Below are 23,188 nucleotides of genomic sequence, written 5' to 3'. Positions count from 1 at the left end.
AGGATCCGGTGATCGGATCACAGAAGCGTTCCCGCCCCCCGGGCGCCCGCGATTCGGGTCCCGCAGCGGGACTGCGCGCGGAGCAACCTGGCGGCCGAGGCGCGCGGAGGGCGGGGCGGGGCGGGGCGGGGCGGGGCGCGGCGCCGCGGGCGGGCGGGGGGCGTGGGAAAGCCGGCGGGCGGGGAGGGGGGCGGGGGCTGGGAGCGCTTTCTCGCGAGCCAGCGCTCGGCGCGGCCGCCGGGGAGCGGAGGGCAGGCTCGGGCAGCTCCCCGGCTCCCCGCGTGATAAAACTTGGGCAATAAGCAGGAGGGGCGGCTCGGCGTCTCCCGGGTCCAATCCCGTCCGGGGAGCGCACACGCTCCCGGGCAGGCGAGCGCGACAGAGGCCCAGGGAGACTTAAAGAGGAGTGGCGGCGAGGCACCCCGCACCCGCGCGCCGCCGCACCCCGTGGGCTCCCGCCTCCCGCCTCCCGCCTCCCGCCTCCCGCGCGGCGCCCCGATGGCCACGGCCGAGCCCCGGGTCCCCGGGCGCCGAGCGCTGCGCGCGCTGCTGCTGACCGTCGCGGTGAGTGGGCGCCCGCGGGGCGGACCCACAGCTGGGGGCCGCGGCTCCGCTCAGTCCTCCGGGCGGGACCAGCCACATTCGGGCCCGGGCGGGTGAGGGCGGAAAACCAGCCTTGGAGGGACGACTCGGGACTGCGGTTTGCGTTTGGGACGCCGCGTCCGAGTGCTGGAGGCACGGGGGGCGCCGCGGCGTGGCTGCGCCCTCTGAGCCTCCGCGGGCGCCCGGGGCCGTGATGGCATCTGGGGCGCGGCGGGGTGGAGGGGGACGAGCTGTACCGGGGCAGGTATTTCGGGATCCCCGAGTGAGAGTGAGCAAAACAGACGTGAGATGAGGTTCTAGAGGCTGCTCCACCCCAGGGTCGCCTGGGATGGGGACCTTACTTAGTGCGTGGAGGGGCTGGAGCGGTGCCCCAGGGTCCCCGCGTGGAATTCACTCTGAAAACCGGCTTCCAGATTTTGCCTCTGCTGAAGGTTATTCAGAGCCCCCCGCGCGAGCCTCCTGGCCCCGGGGCGACGTGGGCCTCGAGCACGAGGGCGTGCGAAGGCTGGATCGGGGCTGGGGTTGGGGTTACCGGTGTGATGCGGCGAGGGGGGCTGCAGGGGTGGGGCACCCTGTGGGTGGAGGGGGGTAGGCGTGGGTTTGGGGGGTAGATTGTCCGGCCCCGGGAAGGACCACGCGAGCCCGGGGCCCAGGGAAACCCGCGATTCAGGACGAGATTCTCCTGGAGAGGAGACTGGGGACAGTTCTCCGAGAATTTGGGGAGACATTCGGCGAAAAATCCGGAACTCTGATGGCGCGATTAGGCGCGGAGCTTCAGACTGCATCAGGGTTGCTCTCGGAAGAGGAGAGGAGCCGCAGACCGCGTGCCCGCAGCCAGGCATGGGCGTGGGGTCGGCCGGGGCCCAGCGGACCCAAGTCGGGAGGAGCTTGGCTCTGGCCGCCCGGGTCCCTGCTCCTCCTCTGCCCCAGCAGGACGAGCCGATCAAAACTTTGCCTTGTCCTTGAATCAGCGAGTTATACGTATTGGGTGGGTATTTATGGACGGTGAATGGTACGGAGGAGCGCGGTGATCTGCAGGGCAGCTGTTCCAATCCAGCTGATGAAACGACTCTTGACTAGTGGGAACTGCCCTCAAAGTGTGCCCTTTTGTGATGAATTTGGAAGAGTTTCCAGTTTTTATGTTTAAAAGCGTGGCTTTCCTGTTTTGTGTCGTCTCTGCGAAAGGGATTGGGGAATGGGGGGAAGAAACTGCAGAGGGCCTGTGTTCCCAAGACTTCCTGTGCATTCGCTGGAGGGGAGGGTGTGGAATTCAAGGAGCTGTCTGGGGGACGGGAATGGTGCAGGTGTTAGGGTGTGGCAAGGCAAGAAAGTGCGTGTTAATCTAAATGGAGATCGCGTCACCTCTACTATTTGACATATTCATTTAGGATTATTTTAAAAAGGAATTGCCTAAAGGTTAGACCAACTGGGATATCTGGAGACTTGAGTACTGGAGAGTGTACGTAGAATAATTACTTTCATCCAAAATCCCCAGTCTACAAATACCTTCAGTTTTCTGCCTCCGTAGACCTCTATTGACCATCTTCTGTTTGCATTTCCTTTTGACTCATAGGGCTCTCGGCTTTCTCAGCATAGTATTAATGGCATAACACTTTAGAGACACTTTTCTCATTTTATAGATACTTTCATGGATCTCTGAAAAACAATTCCTTGTTTGAAGTGAGACCTCTTCAAAGCAGGTCTTTAACACAAAATTGAGGCTTTTAACAGGTTAGCCTTCCCATTCGGATGTCCCATAAGCTGAGGAATCTTCTCATTCGTACCCTCCTCCTGCATCTCCTGCATCCCTCTCTATCCTTACACTCTAAACTACTGCTACAAAATACATTCCTAATGACTGCTCCCACCATACACACAAGAAGAAAAAAAAAAAAAAAAAGGAAGAAAAAAAGAAGAGGTGTGGGGCCAGGACTAGAAAATAAACATGTCAGTCTGTCCCACAACAGTTGAAAATACTGAATATCTCTTAAAATGTTTATCCTCTGAATGTAACAAAAATTGAAATGAATTTCCATTAGCTCAGTTGTTCAGCTGTCCTGCCACACTACAGATACCGAGTTCCTTTCAAATATGTGTCTAATATTGTTCACTGTATCAAATCCACTTTGGGAATTGTTATTTATTATGTATTTTAAATGGTACATTCTTGGGCATAGTGAACCTTTCATTTTGCTATAAGGACTCTTGAAAAAGAATGAAAAATGTTTTCCTTTCTAGCATAGCATAGTTTTCCCTACCTGCCACCTATGCTGACAAATAGGCATCCTATCTTTTCAGATTTTATAGCATTAATTAACAAGAATAACGTGCCTCCTTTAGCAGACTTCTTTGTTGTTGTTCTTGATAACATTTGACATATTCGTCTTCTAAAATAAGAGTACAAGAATTTCTATTAACTTTTGCATTAGTGACAAAAAGGCTAAGGCCAACAAAGGGAATAAATGAGAACTAGTTTATTTTAAAACCACGATTCTAAGAGAGTCAGAGTTTTGATATATATTTGATGGGTGCATTGACACCTAGCTTTTTAAAAGGAAATCGTTGATGTTCATATTGAGATACAGCTAGATCCTGAAACACTTTCTGAATCACTAAATATATGTAAGCCTATGCACATTTTTTGGTCCTATTGTAATCCCCTTGGCAGCTAGCATTCCATATATGGAATCTGTGGTCACCTGCAGTTAATCATGCTTTCTATTTAACTAGAATTCCTGTCTTACAAAGAGGTTAGAAAGAAATTTATTAGTGTGATCTAAGTACTGAGAGTACAGAGAAGTCAATCTTTTGATTTACCTTTGAGCTGGTAAGAATTTTCAATTCTTTGATTAACACAAAAATCAGCCATTAACGATTATCTGTGTTATAGGGGTAGTGGGAAGGAAGAAAATGCACCTGAGGAGAAGTGTATAGAAACTTTGAAAATAGTGGTAATTTTTTATTTCTTAACTTTGAAGGTGAGCATGTTAGTGTTCATTTTATTATTTTTAAAACATGCTTATATGCTATATATATAGCCTTTTGTATTTATATCTTACAAAGAACGTTAAAAGAAACAAGCAACACAGAGGATCAACAAACCAAAAGCTATTCTTTGAAACAATACATAAACTCTGCTGTGGTTGAACAAGTAAAAAATAGAGAAGGCAAAGATAAAGCAATATTAGGAATAAAAGGAGGCATAGTCAGAGAGGGGACAGATGTTTTAGATAAATAATTTAAATGTGTTATTTCAATTAATTTGAACAGACAGAATGAGAAATTTCCTGCAAAAAAGAAATTACTAACTGACTCAAGGAGATATACAAAACCTAAATAGACTCAAAACCGTTAAAGACAATTGAACTGAAAGTTCAATATCTTGAAACACAGACACCTTCATATCCATCAAGCTCAGTACTGTGATAGGTAAATTCTTCCATAATTATATGGAACAGATCATCTCTACCGTATATAAATTGTTTCCAAGAACAGAAAAAAGTAGAATTGTCTTTAACATTTTACAGGGATTGTATGATATTGAAAAGTAGTAGCCTGATTTCACTTATGGACATATATTTGAAATAATAAAATAAATAGCAAACCAAACCAATAGTGTATTTAAAAAGCTATCGTGTCCATGTAAGATTTGTCTCAGGAATGGGAAGATGGTTTCATATTACAAAATCTATTATTGATTTTTTTGTTTTTTGTTTATTTTTGAGAGAGAGAGAGAGAGAGAGAGAGACCAATCATGTGTGTGTGTGCACGTATGAGTGGGAGGAGGGGTAGAGAGGGAGAGAGAGAATCCTAAGCAGGTGACATGCCCAGCATAGAGCCCAGTGCATCTCGATCTCGCCACCCTGAGATCATGAGCTGAGTGGAAATCGAGTCGGTCACTTAACTGACTGATCCACCAGGTGCCTTAGAAAACCATTGTTGTATTTTAACATAACATATTCAGAGAGAAAAACTATGTTTCAAAAAAGTGGGAAACTATATTAATTGCTATAAAATATTCTTAGCAGACTGGGAATGTAAGGGAATGAACTTTTTTTTAACACATTAAAGTATGCCTAACAAAAATTAATTAATGAAAAAAGACAGGAAGAAAGAATGGAAAAGAAGAGGAAAGGGAAGGAAGGTTAGAAGGAAGGAAGTCATAATGAATAGTGAAATGGTAAAAGCATTATCTTTAATGTTAGAAAAAAATCCACAATGCCCATTATAGCGGTTCCTATTCAGTATTCTACTGGAGGTCCTGATAAGCACATATATCAGATAAAATATGTAATAGTAATAATGAAAGAGGTTAAGGATTTAAAGAAAGAAATCTGATTGCCATCTTGCCAGCTATAGGATTGGCTACATGGGAGATTCTACACTATCTTGACAGACTACTGGAATTAGTAAAAGTAAACAAGTTTCCTGGATAAAAAACATAGAAAGATTTTTTATGGAATTAGCTGATCATAAGAAATTTTTTAAAGAGTAGGAGGCTAACAAAAGCAAACATAATTTAAAGGAGATAATAGGGATTGGGGTCACCATAACAAACACTAAAGTTTGTAATAAAGCTATATTAATGAAAACTATATAGATAGTTGATGTAGAGATAAACATATATATTGATGAAATAATTCAGAGGGTACAGAAAAAGATTCTGTAATTGATGTCCATGCATATGATGTATGCAGCATTATTATTGTGAGTTAAGAACGAAAGAATTGCTCAGTGATGGTTCTAGATAGTTGTCTTCCATATGGCAAAAGAGAAGATTAGATATCTACAGTGCATCACACTCTTGATGAGTAAAAGATTAAAATGTTGGAAGTAACTTTAAAAATTTTTAAAGAAAATACTAAAAAAAAAAAAAGAAAATACTAGATAATATATTTATGACAGGGTAGGGGGGAGATATTAATACAAAAAGTATAAGCTAGGAGAAGTGTTTAATAAAATTGACTACTTTAAAAAACTAAAGGAGGGGTGCTGGGTGTCTCAGTGGGTTGAGTGTCCAACTCTTGGTTTTGGCACAGATGATGATCTCATGGGTTTTGAGCTCAAGCTCCAAGTTGGGCTCAGTGGGGCTCAGCAGGGAGGTGGGGATGGGGGGCATGTATGTGTCTGCTTGAAGATTCTCTCCCTCTACCCCTCGTGCTCTCTCTCTTTCTCTGTTTCTCAAATAAATAAATAAAATCTTAAAAAAAACTGAAGGAAATACTTTATAAATTTGACTACCTTAAAAGTGAAGCACTGTTTATCAGAAAGATACCACTAAAAGAATAAAAAAGCAACCTACATATCTTACAAGTAAAGTGTAATAAAAATAGATGAATAATACATGAAATGATTAAATGAGAGGAATGGATAATTTACAGAAGGTAAAAGGCAAATTAACACAGGAAATTATAATCTCACTAGAAATTAAGAAAATGCACATTAAATTGATACCTATAGAATGGGCAAAAAATAGAAAAGCCAAGTATAATTAATTGTAGTGGAGGATGTGAGAAATAGAAGGGTCTAATATTCTGGGGGATAGCAATATAAATTGATGTTAGTGATTTGGACAGCAATTTGGCAATAGTTAATGGAATTGTAGTAATATATTTCTAATTTAATATTCTGTACCTGCAAAGCTGTTTATTGCAGTGTCATTTGTAATAGAGAAAATGGAAAATAAGAATGCAATCTAAATGAGTATCATAGGGGAATGAGCAAAATAAACTGTGGTATAGTCACAGAAAAATCTTAAATACATTGTTGAGTGAGTATTCATTGTTGAGTTAACAAATTCATTGTTGAGTGAAAAATGCAAGTTGCAAAAGGATGCATAAAGACACTTATCAGCTTATATTTTATAAGCACATACATATATAATAATAAGTACAAAAACTTACAGAGGAAGTATAAATGCCAAATTAGAAAAAACTCTTCCTTAAGAGAGAGAAATGGAAATGGAGTAGAACATAGCCATATGTGTACATTTTAATTTAAAAAATGAAGCAAAAAGGCACCTGGATAGCTCTGTTGGAAGAGCATGAAACACTTGATCTCGGGGTCATGAGTTTGAGCCCCATGTTGGATGTAGAGTTTACTAAAAACAACAAACAAAAACAAAAAAAAATGAAGCAAAAGTTGCAAAATATTAATTAAAAAATCTAAATAAATACATGCACATTTATTATAGTATGTTCTATTTGACTTAAATATTTCATATTTAACTTCAAATTCCTTTTTTTAAAAGATTTTATTTTATTTATTCATGAGAGACACAGAGAAGAGAGGCAGAGAGATAGGCAGAGGGAGAAGCAGGCTTCCCATGGGGAGCCTGATGCAGGACTCAATCCCAGGACCCCGGGATCATGACCTGAGCCTAAGGCAGACGCTCAACCACTGAGCCACCCAGGTGTCCCTCAAATACTTTTTAAAGAGTTGTGATTAAAATATATTGAACATGGCTTTCTTTTGATAGTCTGAAATACCAACTATAGAGTTCACACATAGTTGGATCAATAGGTGCATTATTAAATAAAACCATTTTTCACCTATGGTGACAACTATATTCTTAGGGATAATATTCAATTGAACATTTATAATATGTTTGAGTTATTTTTAACAGCATATAACTTACTGCTTTATTTTCCCAGCAATCTGATTATGACTCTGTGAAGGTGACTTTTTTGTTATATTTAAATTAAATGACACTGTTATATGTTGAATCTATTTTTGAGTTGTTTTCCTTAACTAATTCAAGCAGGAATAAGATAGATCTTACATTGCAGTAACATTTAGAGCACATATTAGTAAAGATTTGGTTATGCGTATGTATATGCATATATATTTACAGTTTGTTACCACCATGACTTAAAGTCTTTTAATTTTGAAAAGGAATTTGTTTTATATTTGATTATATCAGAAATGAAATAATTTGTAGTTATTATCCAATTTTGTCTTGCTGAAATTATGCAAATTTGTAAATTTGAAAGTGCTTCTCACTGCCAATTTGTAGAGGTGGGCGTGCAAAGAATGCTTTTTATATCAATGACAATGTAATCCATTTTTTAAAACTGTTTTTGATGCTATACTTTATATTCCAAAGGACTTACCTATATTGTAAACAGTTTAATAGCTTTTCACAAATTTACAAACTGTGCAATCATTACCACAATCTAATTTTAGAATATTTCTATCACCTTAAAAAGAAACTTCATGCTCATGTACAGTCACTTGCCAGTCCTACCCCAGCGCTATGCAACTACTCTAGTCTGTTTCTATATATTTGCTTTTTTTGGACATTTAATATAAACAAAATCATACAATATGTACTCGTTTGTGTCATTTCTTTCAATGAGCACGTTTTTAAGGTTTATTTGTGTTGTAGCATTGCATCAGTTCCTTTTCTCTTTTTATGGCTAAATAATATTGCATTTGAATGTGCACATTCTATCTATTTGTAAAAAGATAGCCCCGTGCATTGTTTTCACTTTTTTGCTACTGTAAATAATGTTACTGTGAATATTCATGTCTTAGTTTTTGTGTAGATGTAGGTTTTCATTTCCTGTGAGTAGGAGTGAAATTTCTGGATTATATGTTAATTATGTGATTAGCTTTTTAAGAAACTGCCCAACTATGTTCCAAATTTGCTGCACCATTTTATGTTTCCACTAGTAGTGCATGAAGGTTCCAGTTTTCTTACATCCTTGGCAACACTTGTTATTTTTCTATCTTGTTTATTTTGGCCATCCTAGTGGGTATCTCATTGTGATTTAAGTTTGCATGACTATAGTGCTTAATGATGTTTGGCATCTTTTCATCCACTTATTGACTATTTATGTATTTTCTTTGGATAACATCTATTCAAATCCTTTGCCCCCTTTTTTTTCTGGTGTTTGTCTTTTTATTATTGAGTTTTAAATGTTTTTAATTTTTTTTGGTATAAGTCCTTATTATGTGATTAGAAAATATTTTCTCTCATTATGTAGGCTGTAATTTCATTTTCTGTATGGTATTTTTTAAAGAGCAAAAGTTTTAAATTTGATTAGTAAGTTATATTAATTTTTCTTTCATCATTTATGCTTTTGGTGTTAGAAGACATCATTGCCTGACCCAAGATCATGAAGATTTATTCTACAGTTTTCCTATAAATAGTTTTAGTTCCTTAGGTCTGTGATCCACTTTGAATTAATCTTATATAATATGAGGTATGAGGTAAGGGTACAAATTCATTTTTTATTGAGGATATTTAATTGTCTCAGTACCCTTGAAAAGACTATTTATTTCTCTTGGAACTTTCTGAAGTCTGCTCAAAATTGGCTAGCCACAAATGTAAAGGCTAATTTATGGGATTTCAGTCCTATATATGTTTATCCTTATGCCAGTCCACTCTGTCTTGATTGTTGTATCTTTGGTAAATTTTGAAATTGGGAAATGTAAGTCCTACAACTTTGTTGCTTTTCAAGTTTATGTGGGTCTTTAGGTCCCTTGCATTTCTATAAGGATTAGTTTTTAATTTCTGAGAAAAAGCTTTTTGGGATTTTAATAGAGATTACATTGACTCTGGTGAATTTTGGAAATTTATCTTCTGATCCATGAAGATGGTACATCTATTATGAATGGAAATAGTTGCTTACTGTTGTTTTCAGATTTTTTTTTTTTATTACTGGTATATAGAGATGCATTTGGCTTTTGTATGTTGATCTTGTATCTTGGAACCTTACTGAATTCATTTATTTTTGATAGTTCTCTTTGTGGATTCCTTAGGATTTTCTATGTACAAGATCAAATCATCTACAAATAGAGACTCTTGCTCCTTCCTTCCCAATCTAGAAACCTTTAGTTTGTGTGTGCACATGTGCAATTGCCCTGTCTAGAAGCCCCTGTATAATGTTGAATTGAACTGGTGAGAGAGGGCATCATTGTTTTGTTCCTGATGTCCAAGGAAAGCATTCAGTCTTTCTCCATTAAGTATGATGTTGCTTGTAAGTTTTTCATAGATGCCCTTTATCATGTTGACCAAGTTCCTTTCTATTCCTAGCTTGTTGATGGCTTTTAATTGTAAATAGAGGTTAGATTTTGTTAATTGCTTGCATCTATTGAGATAATCATGTGTTTTGTTCTTTATTATTATTTTTTTAAAAACCACTTTATTGAAGTAAGATTGACATACAAAAAGCTGTACATATTTAACATATACAACTTGATGAGTATGAGTAAGTATACATCTGTGAAATCATCACCACGATCTATGACAAATCTATCCATCATGTCTAAAAGTTTCCTTTCATCCTTTTTATTTATTTGTATTATTTTCTTATGATAAGAGCACCTAACATAGGATCTACCCTGTTAGCAAAAATTTTAAGTATATAATATAGTATTGTTAACTATAGGCAGTATGCTACATAGATCTCTAGGACTTATTTTTCTTGTTTATTTTATACTATATTAATGTGACTTTTTTTTTTTTTAATTCTAGGTCTTCAGTTTTGCTTGTGATGCCTGCAAAAAGGTGATATTTAATGTACCTCCCAAGCTAGAGGCAGACAAAATAGTTGGCAGAGGTGAGAAATTTCAAAATAAGTGTTTTTAAAACAGAAGTTTAGTTTACTTATGCAGAAGAGTGCATGTTATCCAATTTTTGCCTTTTGGTTTTACCCTTAATCTATTTATTCTTAAATACAATTCAAGATAGTTTTAAATTCTATCCTGTTCTTTATAAGTCCATTGAATCCTGCTCCAAATGTTCTAATCTACATTTTTGTAGTTGTTTATGTTTTAATAGCTTAAGGATTACATAAAGAGTTACATGTAGGGGGCACCTGGGTGGCTCAGGTCGTGATCCTGGGGTCCTGAGATCTAGCCCCACATTGGTCTCTGTGCTGGCTGTAGGATCTGCTTGGGATTCCCTCTCTTCCTCTGCCCCTCCCTCCACTCACCCATGCTGTAAATAAGTAAGTAAATAAATAAATAAATAAATAAAATCTATAAAAAAAAATAAAATGTAGAACATAACCCTTTCATTATCCTAGTATTCTAAGCATTAGAGAAGTAGAGATAAGTTGCTGAGAAAATCAGCAGGTTTTGTTTACTTTTTTTTTTTTATCAGTACTAATGCTGCATTGAGGAATGTCACAAGATGAGCCATTCCATTCAAAACTGAACTTAATCAACCATTTCAACATGGAGAAATTAGAGAACTTTATAAACTTTCCCAACAGCTGGGAAACTCTACCTGGGTGGACTTTACATGTGATGTAGGGAATGTAAGAGGAAAGCATCTTGTTTTGTTTTATTTAAAAGGATATAGCTTATCCCAGACATACCAAATTCACCTTTTCAGCAAAGTGTCCCATTTTCTGGTTAAGTGTCTCATTTGATTTTTATTAAGCAAAGGTCACTTTAATTCCTATGGGAAGGAAGAAAAAAGAGGATGTAAAAAAGAGGACAGGGAGAGACCAAGAGGTTCACATTATGCTAAACATGGGAAGATGAGAGAAATATGTCATCATTCCTAAAGATGTTCACTTCTTTTTGATCCAATGTTTCCATCTGTGACAGATTGGGATTAAAGTGACAAGGCTTTACATGGGTAACCATAATCCCTTGAGAGGTTATTAAGTGAGCATTCATGTATCAGTTTGGTTGTTGTTAAAACTGAATGTTGAAGAATGAGATGAATTTGATACTCTTGATAGGAGTTTTGAACTGCTTAAATTGATATTTATGTTGTATTATTTTTGCTAGGGAAAACTCCAAGGAGAGAAGACACACGCTAGAGTTTGAGTGAGGGGTCCTGGAAGGTCAGGAATAGGAACACACAGAACTGTGGGTGGAAGGGGAGCTGATGACTGGCAGGAGGCCTGTAACAGAAAAGTGCCAGTGGGAAGATTTCAGTGATAGACTTTTCTTATTGGACTATTTGCCAAATTCATACCCTCTGTTCCTCTTTGGGCTCATGTCTGTAACTTCTGGTTGAGTCCTAAAGGACTCAGACTATAGTGTTAAGGAAAACTACCCTGTTTGTTTATTCAGCTGTGCGTGGGGGGTAGCACAGCTTTGTCATGATTGCAACACACACGCCTTTGTGATAGGGACATCATTTCATTAACTTTTAGAAGCATATAAAGGTATAAAAACACCTTACTCAATACTCTTGACTTTGTATAAAGTCAAGAATTATTTTTTAACTGAAAGACAATTATCATTTATTTATTTCTTTATTTTATTTTTTTTAATTTTTATTTATTTATGATAGTCAGAGAGAGAGAGAGAGAGAGAGGCAGAGACATAGGCAGAGGGAGAAGCGGGCTCCATGCACCGGGAGCCTGACGTGGAATTCGATCCCGGGTCTCCAGGATCGCGCCCTGGGCCAAAGGCAGGCGCCAAACTGCTGCCCCACCCAGGGATCTCTATTTTATTATTTTTTAAAGATTTTATTATTTATTCATGAGAAACACACAGAGCGGAGACATAGGCAGAGGGAGAAGCAGGCTCCCCAAAGGGAGCTCAATGTGGGACTCGATCCCAGGACCTTGGAATCACACCCTGAGCCAAAGGCAGATGCTCTCAACCACTGAGCTACTCAGATGTCCCAGTTAATCATTTTTTTATACATGTAAAGAAATGGGTTCAGATATTTGGTGAATGCAGAGGACTTGGTTTATTTTATTCTACTTCATGATTTTGAAGAAAATGTATACATTGTTTTCACACTTCTTTTTTCTTTTTTGCTTGTGTTTCTACTTTACTGCTTGGAAACTTTTGCTTGCAGTGAATTTGAAAGAGTGTCTCAGGTCTGCAGACCTCATCCAGTCGGGTGACCCTGATTTCAGAGTTCTAGATGATGGATCAGTCTACACAGCCAGCCCTGTGGTGTTGTCTGATGAGAAAAGATCCTTCACCATATGGCTTTCTGACACTAAGACACAGACACAGAAAGAGATTAAGGTGCTCCTGGAACATCAGAAGAAGGTATTCAAAATACAGTGATATTTCTAGGCATGTTTTTCTTTTCATTTAAATACTTTTAAAAAAAGATTTTATTTATGTATTCATGAGAGACACACAGAGAGAGGCAGAGACATAGGCAGAGGGAGAAGCAGGCTCCATGCGGGAACCCAATGTGGGACTCGATCCTGGGACCCCAGATCACTACCTGAGCTAAAGGCAGATGCTCAACCACTGAACCATCCAGGTGCCCCTCATTTTAAATACTTTCATTAAAAATTGCCAAGAGGACAGAGGGATAAATCAGTTTTTATCCTCTTCTTTTCCTTCCCGTTCAGTTTGCTTTCCCTTCCTCCGTCTCCCCCATCTACCCCACCAACACTGGCTAAACATTGGCTGTGGGTTTTGCTTTGTTAAATCTAAATGGCACCTTCTTTGGGTCTTCAACCCCCCGAGTCTAACTAATTGCTTTTGTGTGTCATTGTCAGTTTGGTTACCCCTCTTTTATAAGCATTTGGATTTTTTAAATTTGTGCAAACAATTTATCTATTGTTATGTCAGGGCATGAATTGATTGATCCCTTTTGTGCTTATAGCCCCAGTAATACCTAACTCAAGTCAGTAGGTATATGTTAATGTTAAGAACAGGGTTTCCAGTGCCTAAGAGGTTGATTTCAAGTGTCACAGTGACTGTGATGTTAAAATCCTGAAGTGTGGATAAGTATGAATGAACGTATATTTGGCATAGTATTGGCTGTCATTCATGGCAGTTCTAGATTCTACATCTTGAGTCCATAAGGAATGCCATTAGGAAAGTAGTCACAAAAATGATTAAATATTTAGGCTGGATTACAATGAATGGATGCTAAGTGAATTCATGACAAAATTAATTTAAATGACTATTTAGCCCATTAATAAATATTCAAGAAAATTATTTATTGATTAATTGTCAGGAAATAAAGCGGCTTTCTTGCAACACCATGAAATAAGATGGAAATCGCTGAAAAGTCCAATGGGACTTTTTTGTGGGAATGGAAGTGTTCTGTAATCTGCACTACCTGATATGATAGCCTAATATTAATGGTTAATAAGCACTAGACATGCGGCTACTACAAACGAAGGGTGGTACTTTATATTTTATTTAATTATAATCATTTTAAGTTTAAATAGTCACATATGTCTAGAGCTACCATGTTGGAGAGCACAGATGCGAGTGTTAAGGGAATGAAGAACATGCCTTTTCTTGCTCTGGTTCTCCTGAGAGCATGAGGTTTTAGTAGAAAGAACAGGCTGTCTTTAGAGTGTTCTAAAGAGGACGTGTTCCCTATCTCTATGAAGGAAAGAAGAAAATCTAAGAGTGCAGTGATGATTTTCCTCACCTGAAATTTTGGTCAGGTTAGAAAGGTATACAAAATGAAATTCTTCAGTATGAAACCTTTAAAATGTGACTACATTCTTTCTTCCCCATCTAATCAAAAAGACCTTATTATTTGGCCTGTAGCTTCAGTGTGGAAACTCCCCAGACTGAGCCTCCAGGGAGGCATGAGCTTTATGGACTGTCCACTTCTTTTCAGATAAAGTCTGCTGGGGTGCTTTTATTTATTTAATTTTCTTTCTCTAAATTCAGGTGCTGAGGAAAAGACATACTAAAGAAGCTGTTCTCAGGCGTTCCAAGAGGAGATGGGCTCCTATTCCCTGCTCAATGCTAGAGAATTCATTGGGCCCATTCCCATTATTTCTTCAACAAGTAGGTTTTACAATCTTTCTTTTGATTGGGTGTGTTTTAATTCCTAGATTTTGTTTTTGTCCAGGTTTCATAACTCTTTAGACATTTAAAAAGAAAGAGATTTGATTGAAGATATTCAGGAAGTATAATAAAAGTGAGTAAAATGAGAAAATCACTAAAAAACTACTACTAATAATTTGAGAAGGAAATTATCCTTTAAATTATCTTTATGACTTTATTCATTCATTTAGCAGCTGGCTATTGAGCACCTACTATGTCCCATCAGAGGCACTGCTCAAAGTACAACACTAGAAATAAATTTAGCCATACCCTGACTCTCATGTACGTCATCAGCCTAGTAAGGAAGACAGAGGTAGGCACACGGTTCTGATACTGAGAGATAGGTGCTGTATTAGAGATGATTTGGGTGATCTGAGAATTCATGGGATCAGCACCAAGTTCTGGGATGAAGTGTGGTACAAATCAAGAAAAGACTTTGAGGAGGAGACATCTGAGCTAGGACCTAAAGGTTGGCGAAGTGTTGTTCATGTAGATAATTGTAGAAGAAGAAGAGGGAGGTACAGAGGTGAAGGCGAACACCTTAGCAGCCCCCCTGGGTAGCTTAGTCCTCCTGGGTATGATGGGGGTTGGGGCAGGGAGATGAGGCACAAGAGGCAAGTAGAGGTCAAACCATAATGGGCCATGTGTGTCCTGTTAGAGAATTTAACTGTTTCCTAAAAACCAGGAGAAATTTTTAACCAGGTCAGGTTTACTTTGCATAAAGATCTAAATGGAACATAGACACTGAAAGCAGTTGTTGAGGTAGGGCTCTGGTTGCTTGCTTGCCTTTTTCTATCACTGTACTTGAGGTTTCATTCCAGTGATGTGACTGACCCCTTCTTGTTAATGTTTTTAACTATCCTTTCAGTTTCTTTCATATTTCATACTTTCATACTTCAGTGGTATACCTTTTTTCTTCTTTTCAAATTTTGTACTTTAACCACTCTGGAGGCATATTAAGAAACGATTCCCGATTTCCGGAGTTGTATGGATCATAACTAATTTTAGCCTGTGCCTTGCTAAGCCAGTCACTATATCTCAGTCCTTACTTCCTTGACATGTGTACATTTGACATAGCTGACCCTTCCCTCCTTCTCCCAATACTTTCTTCACTGGCTTGTAAGACGCCACTCACCTAGTTTTCTGCTTACCTCACTGGCCACTTGTAGGCTGTTTTGCTGGCTCTTCCTCATTGCTATGTGCCTACCCCCTCCAAACTTTGGACAGAGTTCTGGGCTCAGCCCATGAATCTTTCTCTTGTTTATTTATATTCACTCTAGTGGTAATTGCATCCAGTCTCATAGCTTTAAGTACTGTTGTCTGTTGGAGACTTAAGACCTCATATTTCTGGAACAGACTTCCTAATTAATATTTCTACTTGGAAACTTAATGGACATTTCAAACTTGACATACGCAGCACCAAAAGTTTGTGGATTTTCTCTTAAACACATCCTCCTGTCCCAGTTAATGACACCTCCATTCTTTCAGTTGTGGAGTATTAGAGTTTGTTAGGTAAGGTTTTGCTTGTGGAGAACATACTTGTAAGTAGTTAACAGATGGAGATTTATTACAGTGTATAAGTAGTTTACAGAATTGTTGGAGGGACTGAAGAAACAAACTTTAGTTGAACTTTCAAGAGTGAATCCAGGCTACGCTCCAGAATCCATAACCAAGGGACATGTTTTCTCCATGATGGGGTAGCCACTAATTCATTAGTAACCAAAGTGCCACTGAGTGGCTTAAGCATGACAAGAGATTTATTTATGTTCTGTGAAAGTAGGAGCTGGTAAAGAGATTCTAATTTGAAAAATCACCAAGGACCTAGACTTCTTTCTTTTTTAGCTTAGCCATCTCTGCAGGTTTAAGATGGCTCATTGTTGTGTCCAAATGGAGGAACACATTCCTTCACTTTCCAGGGTACAGTCTAGATCTTGCATATATAATTTTTGCTCATATCCCATTGACCCGGTCTTTTCATGTGCCATACCTAATTGTAAAGGAACCTGAGAAATGTCTTTCTTTTGGGCAATCATGCACTCAGCTATAAATTCTAATACAAAGGAACATGGGAAGAGTAGATATTAGGAGATACTCGCACTCTCTGACATAATGTCATCTTCATAGCACACATCCAACCCATCAGCAAATCCTGTTGGCTGTACCTTCAAATTATATTCAGAATCTAAGCATTTCTCAGCACCTCTACTGCTGCCATGAATTCTTGCAGTAACTAATGGTCTTCTGCATTTTGCTTACCCATCCACCCATTTTTAGTCTTAACAAAACACCAAGTATTATCATTTTAAAATATCAGTTACATATATTACTCTTGTCTCAATTTTCCAATGGATTCCCACCTGACTACAGGGAATAGTCAACACCATTGGAATCACTTACATGATGTGGCCTCATCTCCTACTTCTTGCCTGCTAGCTTTCTCTGCTCCAACCACAGTGGCCTCTTTACTGCTCCTTGAACACTCCAGGCAAAACTTTGTTTCCTAGGCCAGGAAGAGCCTTCCTTGTTTATTCTTCTGTGTCATTCTTTTAATTTTTGCCAGTTTTCCTCCCTAAGGAACATTCAAATTAGTATTTCCTTTACCAGTATATGAGAGTCCCACATGACATGGGTCCTGCTAACAATGGGTATTATTGTTCTTTTGTATCTTTGCCAAATCTCTAGATGGGAAATTATGGTTTATTGTTTTTAATTACATTTCCTTTGGTTACTCTTTCTGTTGAACATATTTTCTTTAAATCTGAGCAGTTTAAAAAAATCTTTTGCCAAATGCTCCTTATTGTTTTGGGTGTTGATGAAGTGATAAATGTGATTGTAATTTTACTAAAGGCTCTTTAGTAAAATTAAAAAAAAACTATAAATGCATAAGCTACATTTTAAAAAAATAGCATTTTAACAGATTTTAACTTAAAATTTTTACATATATATTCTTTTCCTTTTAGGTTCAATCTGATGCAGCACAGAACTATACTATCTTCTACTCAATAAGTGGGCGTGGAGTTGACCAAGAACCTTTAAATTTATTTTTCATAGAAAGAGACACTGGAAATCTGTATTGTACCCGGCCTGTGGACCGTGAAGAATATGATGTTTTTGATGTAGGAGCTTTATTGATATACATGATTTTAAATGATTAAGCTATGTTTCCTTTGCTACTCCATGTACTCTTTCCTATATTCTTACATTCTTTTCTTAGACTCAAAAGAAATAGATTGTGCTATTTTGGAATATTTGATCTGCTCTTTATCTTAACTTCTGTTAGATACGCCTAAAATGAAGCAGAGAGGTTTATTTGCATTTGTATGTAAATTCTAGTACATTTCCAGGAGTTAGTTTTGTTTATGAGGTACTTTCTCTCTCTGGTCATGCTATATTTTTTTCCAGGATGTAGCCACCATTGATTAGATGGGTCTTCTTCCCTCTTCTGCTCTGGGTTTTTTCTTTAATTTTTGTTGTTTTTGTTGTTGTTCTTCCTTCCATTTGTGTGATCCTCTGATCATGTCTGAGAACTAAATAAGGAAACAAAAGTGGGAGACCAAACCCAAACAAGGTCAATAAGCCAGCCTTCTGAAAGGATAAGCTAGCTTATGGTCAATGAGGAGTAACTCAGTTTTCAGTGTAATATGGTAGATTCTCTGGGGTCATGTGGTCATCCCAGTGGTTCAGGGGGGTGATGTTTCTCCATAAGAAAGAGGGATTCTCTTCTTAGAAGAAGGAAAAAATGCTGGTCAGCAAATGTGACTGATGTTTACCACATGACATTTCATTGATTTTGAGTGGAAAATTTTCAACTTGGTGTTGTAATCACATGCTGAATAGAAGTACATTCTATTTGCCATTACATTGCCCTTTGATTAATTGGCAATGCAGAAACTGGTAAACGTGTTTTGTTAGAAAAATCTCTTACAAATATGTGATCTATGAGGTAAAACAATTAAAAGGGCTTGTTAGTTACAGGATGGAGAATCATGGCTCTAAGTAGATGATGTAGTAGGGATCTTTCCAATTGCAGTGAGTTTAATTATTCTCCCCAATATAGCTTTCTGATTATGGAGAGAATAAGTCTATAATCTGAGTCTAATGGACAGAGTTGTCTCTGACTTTACTGTACTCTGGAGTTTTATTTGAAGTGTAGCCATTTCTACCAAATGCTGGATGCCTCTTACTGTGTTTTCAGTATTTTTCAATTTGATGCTTTGATGATTAAAAATAATTGAATAGAAATTTTAAGTGGTCGATTACTGAAAAGATTTTCAAAGAGGGTAGCAGATGAAACACAGAGTTCCCTCTTGCTAAAATCTAATATCAATCGACTACTGGTCTTGCTTTTTCCTGTTTTCCAGTTGATTGCTTATGCCTCAACTGCAGATGGGTATTCAGCAGACTTACCTCTTCCACTGCCCATCAGAGTGGAGGATGAAAATGACAACCACCCTATTTTCACAGAAGCTATTTATAATTTTGAAGTTCCAGAAAGTAGCAAACTTGGTAAGACCATTTTTTTAAATTGAACTTTTTTGCATGTGTTTTCCTTTTTTTTGTTATTTGTATTTTTTTCTTCTAGGAAATGTATATTCATTTCCTTTGTTTTCACTTTCCTTGGTGTTTATCTTGCTCTTAACCGGTTTTTTTAAAATCTACTTAAAAAATGCTTTTTACATATTAAGGATACTAACTTGTTGTCACACTGCAAATATTTTCACAGTGTATTGTCACTTTTCAGTTTTCTTAAAGCTACTTTTTGAGGTAAAGAAGCTCAGAACTTCCATTTAGTTAAATCTATCCTTACTAGACTCATAGAGGCCTTTTCCTTTCATACTTTATGGTAAGGAAACTTTCAAAAATAAAATGTATTATGGTAAGTATGTTTATGTACATTTTTTGAGACATTGGATTTTTTATGCCTAAGACCAGATTATCCTGATGATATTGAACCAGTCAGTATTTATTTACCAGAATACACTTATCCTATCATGTCCAAACAGAATATAACCTACAGATTATTACAGGAATTTGGTGTTGTCAATATGATACCAATTAATTATACAAGCAGGTAACAGGTTTTCAAGCTTTGAATTATATTTAGTTTATATACTCTATCATTTTGTGGGTTTGTCACTGTTCTCATCTCTTAGAGAGGACATACAGAATAGAATTACAATAAAATTAAAATCAATACTGATATTTTTATTAGGTTTTCTTTAGAGAGGTGTTAAACAAAATTACTGAAAACATAATTTTTTTAAAGCTCTTATTTGTATTATTTTTTTTTTCTTAAAACTACCACTTTACTGCTTCCAATTTAGAATGAATACAGGGATAAATTTAGGAACATCACACTTGTTCAGACACTTGGAAAACCAAGTGTTCAGGTTAGTTGGCCCTTAAAATGGTGGCATACATGATGTCTTCTAAGACTTAAAAAAATGGAAAATAACCATTCACATAAAGTTGAAAGAATGTGAACTCATTCATAAAGGATGGTTTTGGTCACTTGCTTATTAAAGTTTCTAGTAGTTACTTAGATCTTCACTAGATTTTAATATCTGCTATTCCCCTTTATATTTGACATTGATGATTTGATGTGAGAGATGTTAGCCTCTTTATTACTCATATGGTACAATTAAAAAAATAAAAGTTGTGCATTTGGAGTTTAAGAAACCTAGTTTTTGATTCGGGGTCTGTTATTAATTCACTGTGGGAAATGGTGGCAGTCCCTTTGAGTTCCCTGGCCTGTAAAAGGAGTTAATTGCATTAGATGACCTATAATATTTTTAGCTTCACAGCGACTATGACTCTTGTACAACTTTTCTTTTTTTCAAAGAGAGATCATTGGTTTTAAAGTCTTTCTTGAGGATTCTGTTCTCTGTGATCGTGACAGACAATAATCCAGGGCAAATACTTTGATGGCCTGACTAACCGGAGGCACGGGAAGCATCCCATGTAAGAAGGTTCAGACCAGTTTGGGCTGTGATACTCTGGACTACTAGGTGTGCTTGAATTTGCCATAACTCACACACAGAAGTTTGGACAAAGGGTGCTCAACTAACATTTAAGTATAGCACTCATAAAAGGTTCTGAAGTCAAGATTTTAGGAAGATTTTCTGTGATAAGTAAAGCCGTTCTTATCCAGAGAATTAAAATAATGTTTGTGTCCTGTTGGTAAAATTTCAGAAAGAAGATACTCTGCCTTACAAAGATCGGTAACTTTTTTTATGCGAACATAGATGAATATCATTTGTTTTCTTACCATTACATGATTACTTCATGTCTTCATATTGATCCACTGCAAAAATCTTGTCATTAGTTATAAATATCTAATTGGACATTCTCTCTTTCTTTTTATATATATGTGTGTACATATATTCATTTATTTACGCACATACATATATACATATATTAAAGACATGTTATGGTGAAAAATTATTTAAAACTAATATTTTCTTGCATTAATTGGTTTTTATTTCCTTTAAATACAGTATTTCAACAAATATATAAACATATGTGTGTGTGAGTTTGTATATGTGTTGCTTCTCAGGCTGGCCTTACAGGGCCATAGGCAAAGTGGATCTATGGATGACATTTTCATGGGCACTGGAACATTGTCCTTACACTATATAATACCACCTATTTGTACTCTTTGATACCTATAATCCTTTACCAGAGCAATGATCTTATATTCCATACAGATGACAAATATTAATAGTTTCACCTGAAGAAACAGCTGACTTAAATTCTCCCTGGAGGGTGAATCGTCTGAAAACTTTTCTTGAGGATTAAGTGGGGCTGAGAGCAGTGGGGTATGGATACTAAGTGGGTGAAAGAGAGACTAGCAAAAACCATTAGAGAGTGGAGACTAGACTACGAAAGGTCAACTTGATCATTTATTCAGTTATACCCCAACTCAGTCTTGATTTACCTATTAATCAGAAATTAAGTTAAAAAATCTGATTTACTTAGGAACCAGCTAGGTTTGTTATTGCAGTTTGTGTCTGGAAATATGTATTGTAATTATTCTTGATTGCCATTTAAATAAGTTTTTAGGATTTACTATCAAACATTTTTTTAAGGACTTATTTATTTGTTTATCTATTTATTTGACAGAGAGATAGAGAGAGAGAGAGAGAGAGAGAGAGTGCTTACATGAGCAGAGAGGGGCAGAGGGAGAGGGAGAAGCAGGCTCCCTGCTAAGCAGGGAGCCTGACAAAGGGCTCCATCCCAGGACCCTAGGATTAGGACCTGAGCTGAAGGCAGATGCTTAGCCAACTAAGCCACCCAGGTGCCCCAGTATCAGACATTCTTAACAGTGAGCAAAGTAAAGGTGTACCTTGATTCCCAGTATCATAGTGTTTTAAATTATAAATTTGAAGTCTTCTTCATTGATGCTATCTAAAGATGGAACACCTCTGAGAAGAAATAACATTTAAAATTATATTGCCACTGTCATTGTTAAAATTTGAAAAATAGGGGTGCCTGGGAGGCTCAGTGGTTGAGTGTCTACCTTTGGCTCAGGTTGTGACCCTGAGGTTCTGGGATCAAGTCTCACATCAGGCTCTCTGCAGGGAGCCTACTTCTCTCTCTGCCTATGTCTCTGCTTCTCTCTATGTGTCTCTCATGAATAAATAAATAAAATCTTTTAAAATTTGTAAAATGTAATACTCCTAACTGTGTTTTGCACTTCTGGAAATTAAAGACTCTTTTTTTTTTTTTTTTTAAACATGTAGGTACTACAGTGGGAGTGGTTTGTGCCACAGACAGAGATGAACCGGACACGATGCATACACGCCTGAAGTACAGCATTTTGGAGCAGACCCCTAGATCCCCTGGGCTCTTCTCTGTGCATCCCAGCACAGGTGTCATCACCACAGTCACTCATTATTTGGACAGAGAGGTAGCTTTCCATTCCATAGAACATCATTTTTCTGGAGCTGAGACCCATACCCCATTTACTGTAGTTTGCTCTCCTTTAATCTTAGGCATTTCTATTTTACTTTATTTTATTTAGATGTAAGACAATAAGACTTCTGGTAATATTACCTATTGTTTTTTTAAAAAAAATTAATTTATTTTTTATTTTATTATTATTTTTTAAAGATTGGTGTTTAGAAGGAATGGGAACAATATATATTTCTTATGAAAGTTGCTATTGTTAAATATTATTCTATTCTTACATGTGGCTAGTTGATTCTAGTTCAGTAAAGGCTTCAGTTCTCATGTAGGACAATTAATTTCCTTGTTTCAGAGTTCAGATCATACACTGATCCCTATTTAGTTATTATTGATATGTGTTTTTTATCAGGAATGAATGAGTTGATGAATTATTACAAAATCTATAACACTGTTTGGATGATAGTACTAGAATATTGTCAGGTATGTTCAAATTCTTTATGCATAATTGTATTTGGTCTATATAATTTCCTCGTTTGACTAGATGGGTATTCCATCCAATCTATAGAGGACAAACATGACAGAAAGATTGATTGACTCACCTAAGTCAAATTAATGCACTGAATCTCCTAATTTTTATTATTGTTGCTCTTTTTTGTCAGCCTATGTTTAACTCAGAGCCCTGAACTATTGACTGAGGCAGATTAATCAATTTCATGTGTACAAAATAGCTCTTTTAGAACACTTCAGTGGTTCCCACTGCAACTAGAATAACACAAATAAAGGGATCAATATGACTTGGAGAAATAATGTACAGAAGAAATCCATGGAATTTGATGCCAAAGAAAAGGAAAAGATGATGAGAACCCATAAAAAGGGATAAAAATTTGTACAAAGGTTTTATTTGTCATTTTTTTTATTTGTGTGGTCAGGATATTTTAGG

The 23,188-nt window shown here is 37.6% G+C and overlaps 1 protein-coding gene across 2 annotated transcripts in view; it reads left to right on the top strand.

Moving 5' to 3' along the window:
- The first annotated feature begins 217 nt into the window (after positions 1 to 217).
- DSC3 (desmocollin 3) overlaps positions 218 to 23,188 on the top strand; it is a 49,943-nt gene continuing 26,972 nt past the window's right edge. For both annotated transcript variants that reach the window (XM_077900339.1, XM_077900340.1), the window contains exons 1-7: positions 218 to 564; positions 10,085 to 10,169; positions 12,380 to 12,579; positions 14,182 to 14,301; positions 17,301 to 17,456; positions 18,702 to 18,846; positions 22,083 to 22,249. In XM_077900339.1, coding sequence (XP_077756465.1) covers positions 499 to 564; positions 10,085 to 10,169; positions 12,380 to 12,579; positions 14,182 to 14,301; positions 17,301 to 17,456; positions 18,702 to 18,846; positions 22,083 to 22,249 — 939 coding nt within the window. In that variant the 5' untranslated portion in view covers positions 218 to 498. The remainder of the gene's footprint in view (positions 565 to 10,084; positions 10,170 to 12,379; positions 12,580 to 14,181; positions 14,302 to 17,300; positions 17,457 to 18,701; positions 18,847 to 22,082; positions 22,250 to 23,188) is intronic.

This window comes from Canis aureus, chromosome 6 (assembly GCF_053574225.1).
Source record: "Canis aureus isolate CA01 chromosome 6, VMU_Caureus_v.1.0, whole genome shotgun sequence".
NCBI lineage: Eukaryota > Metazoa > Chordata > Mammalia > Carnivora > Canidae > Canis > Canis aureus.
This window is presented reverse-complemented; position numbering and strand designations above follow the sequence as displayed.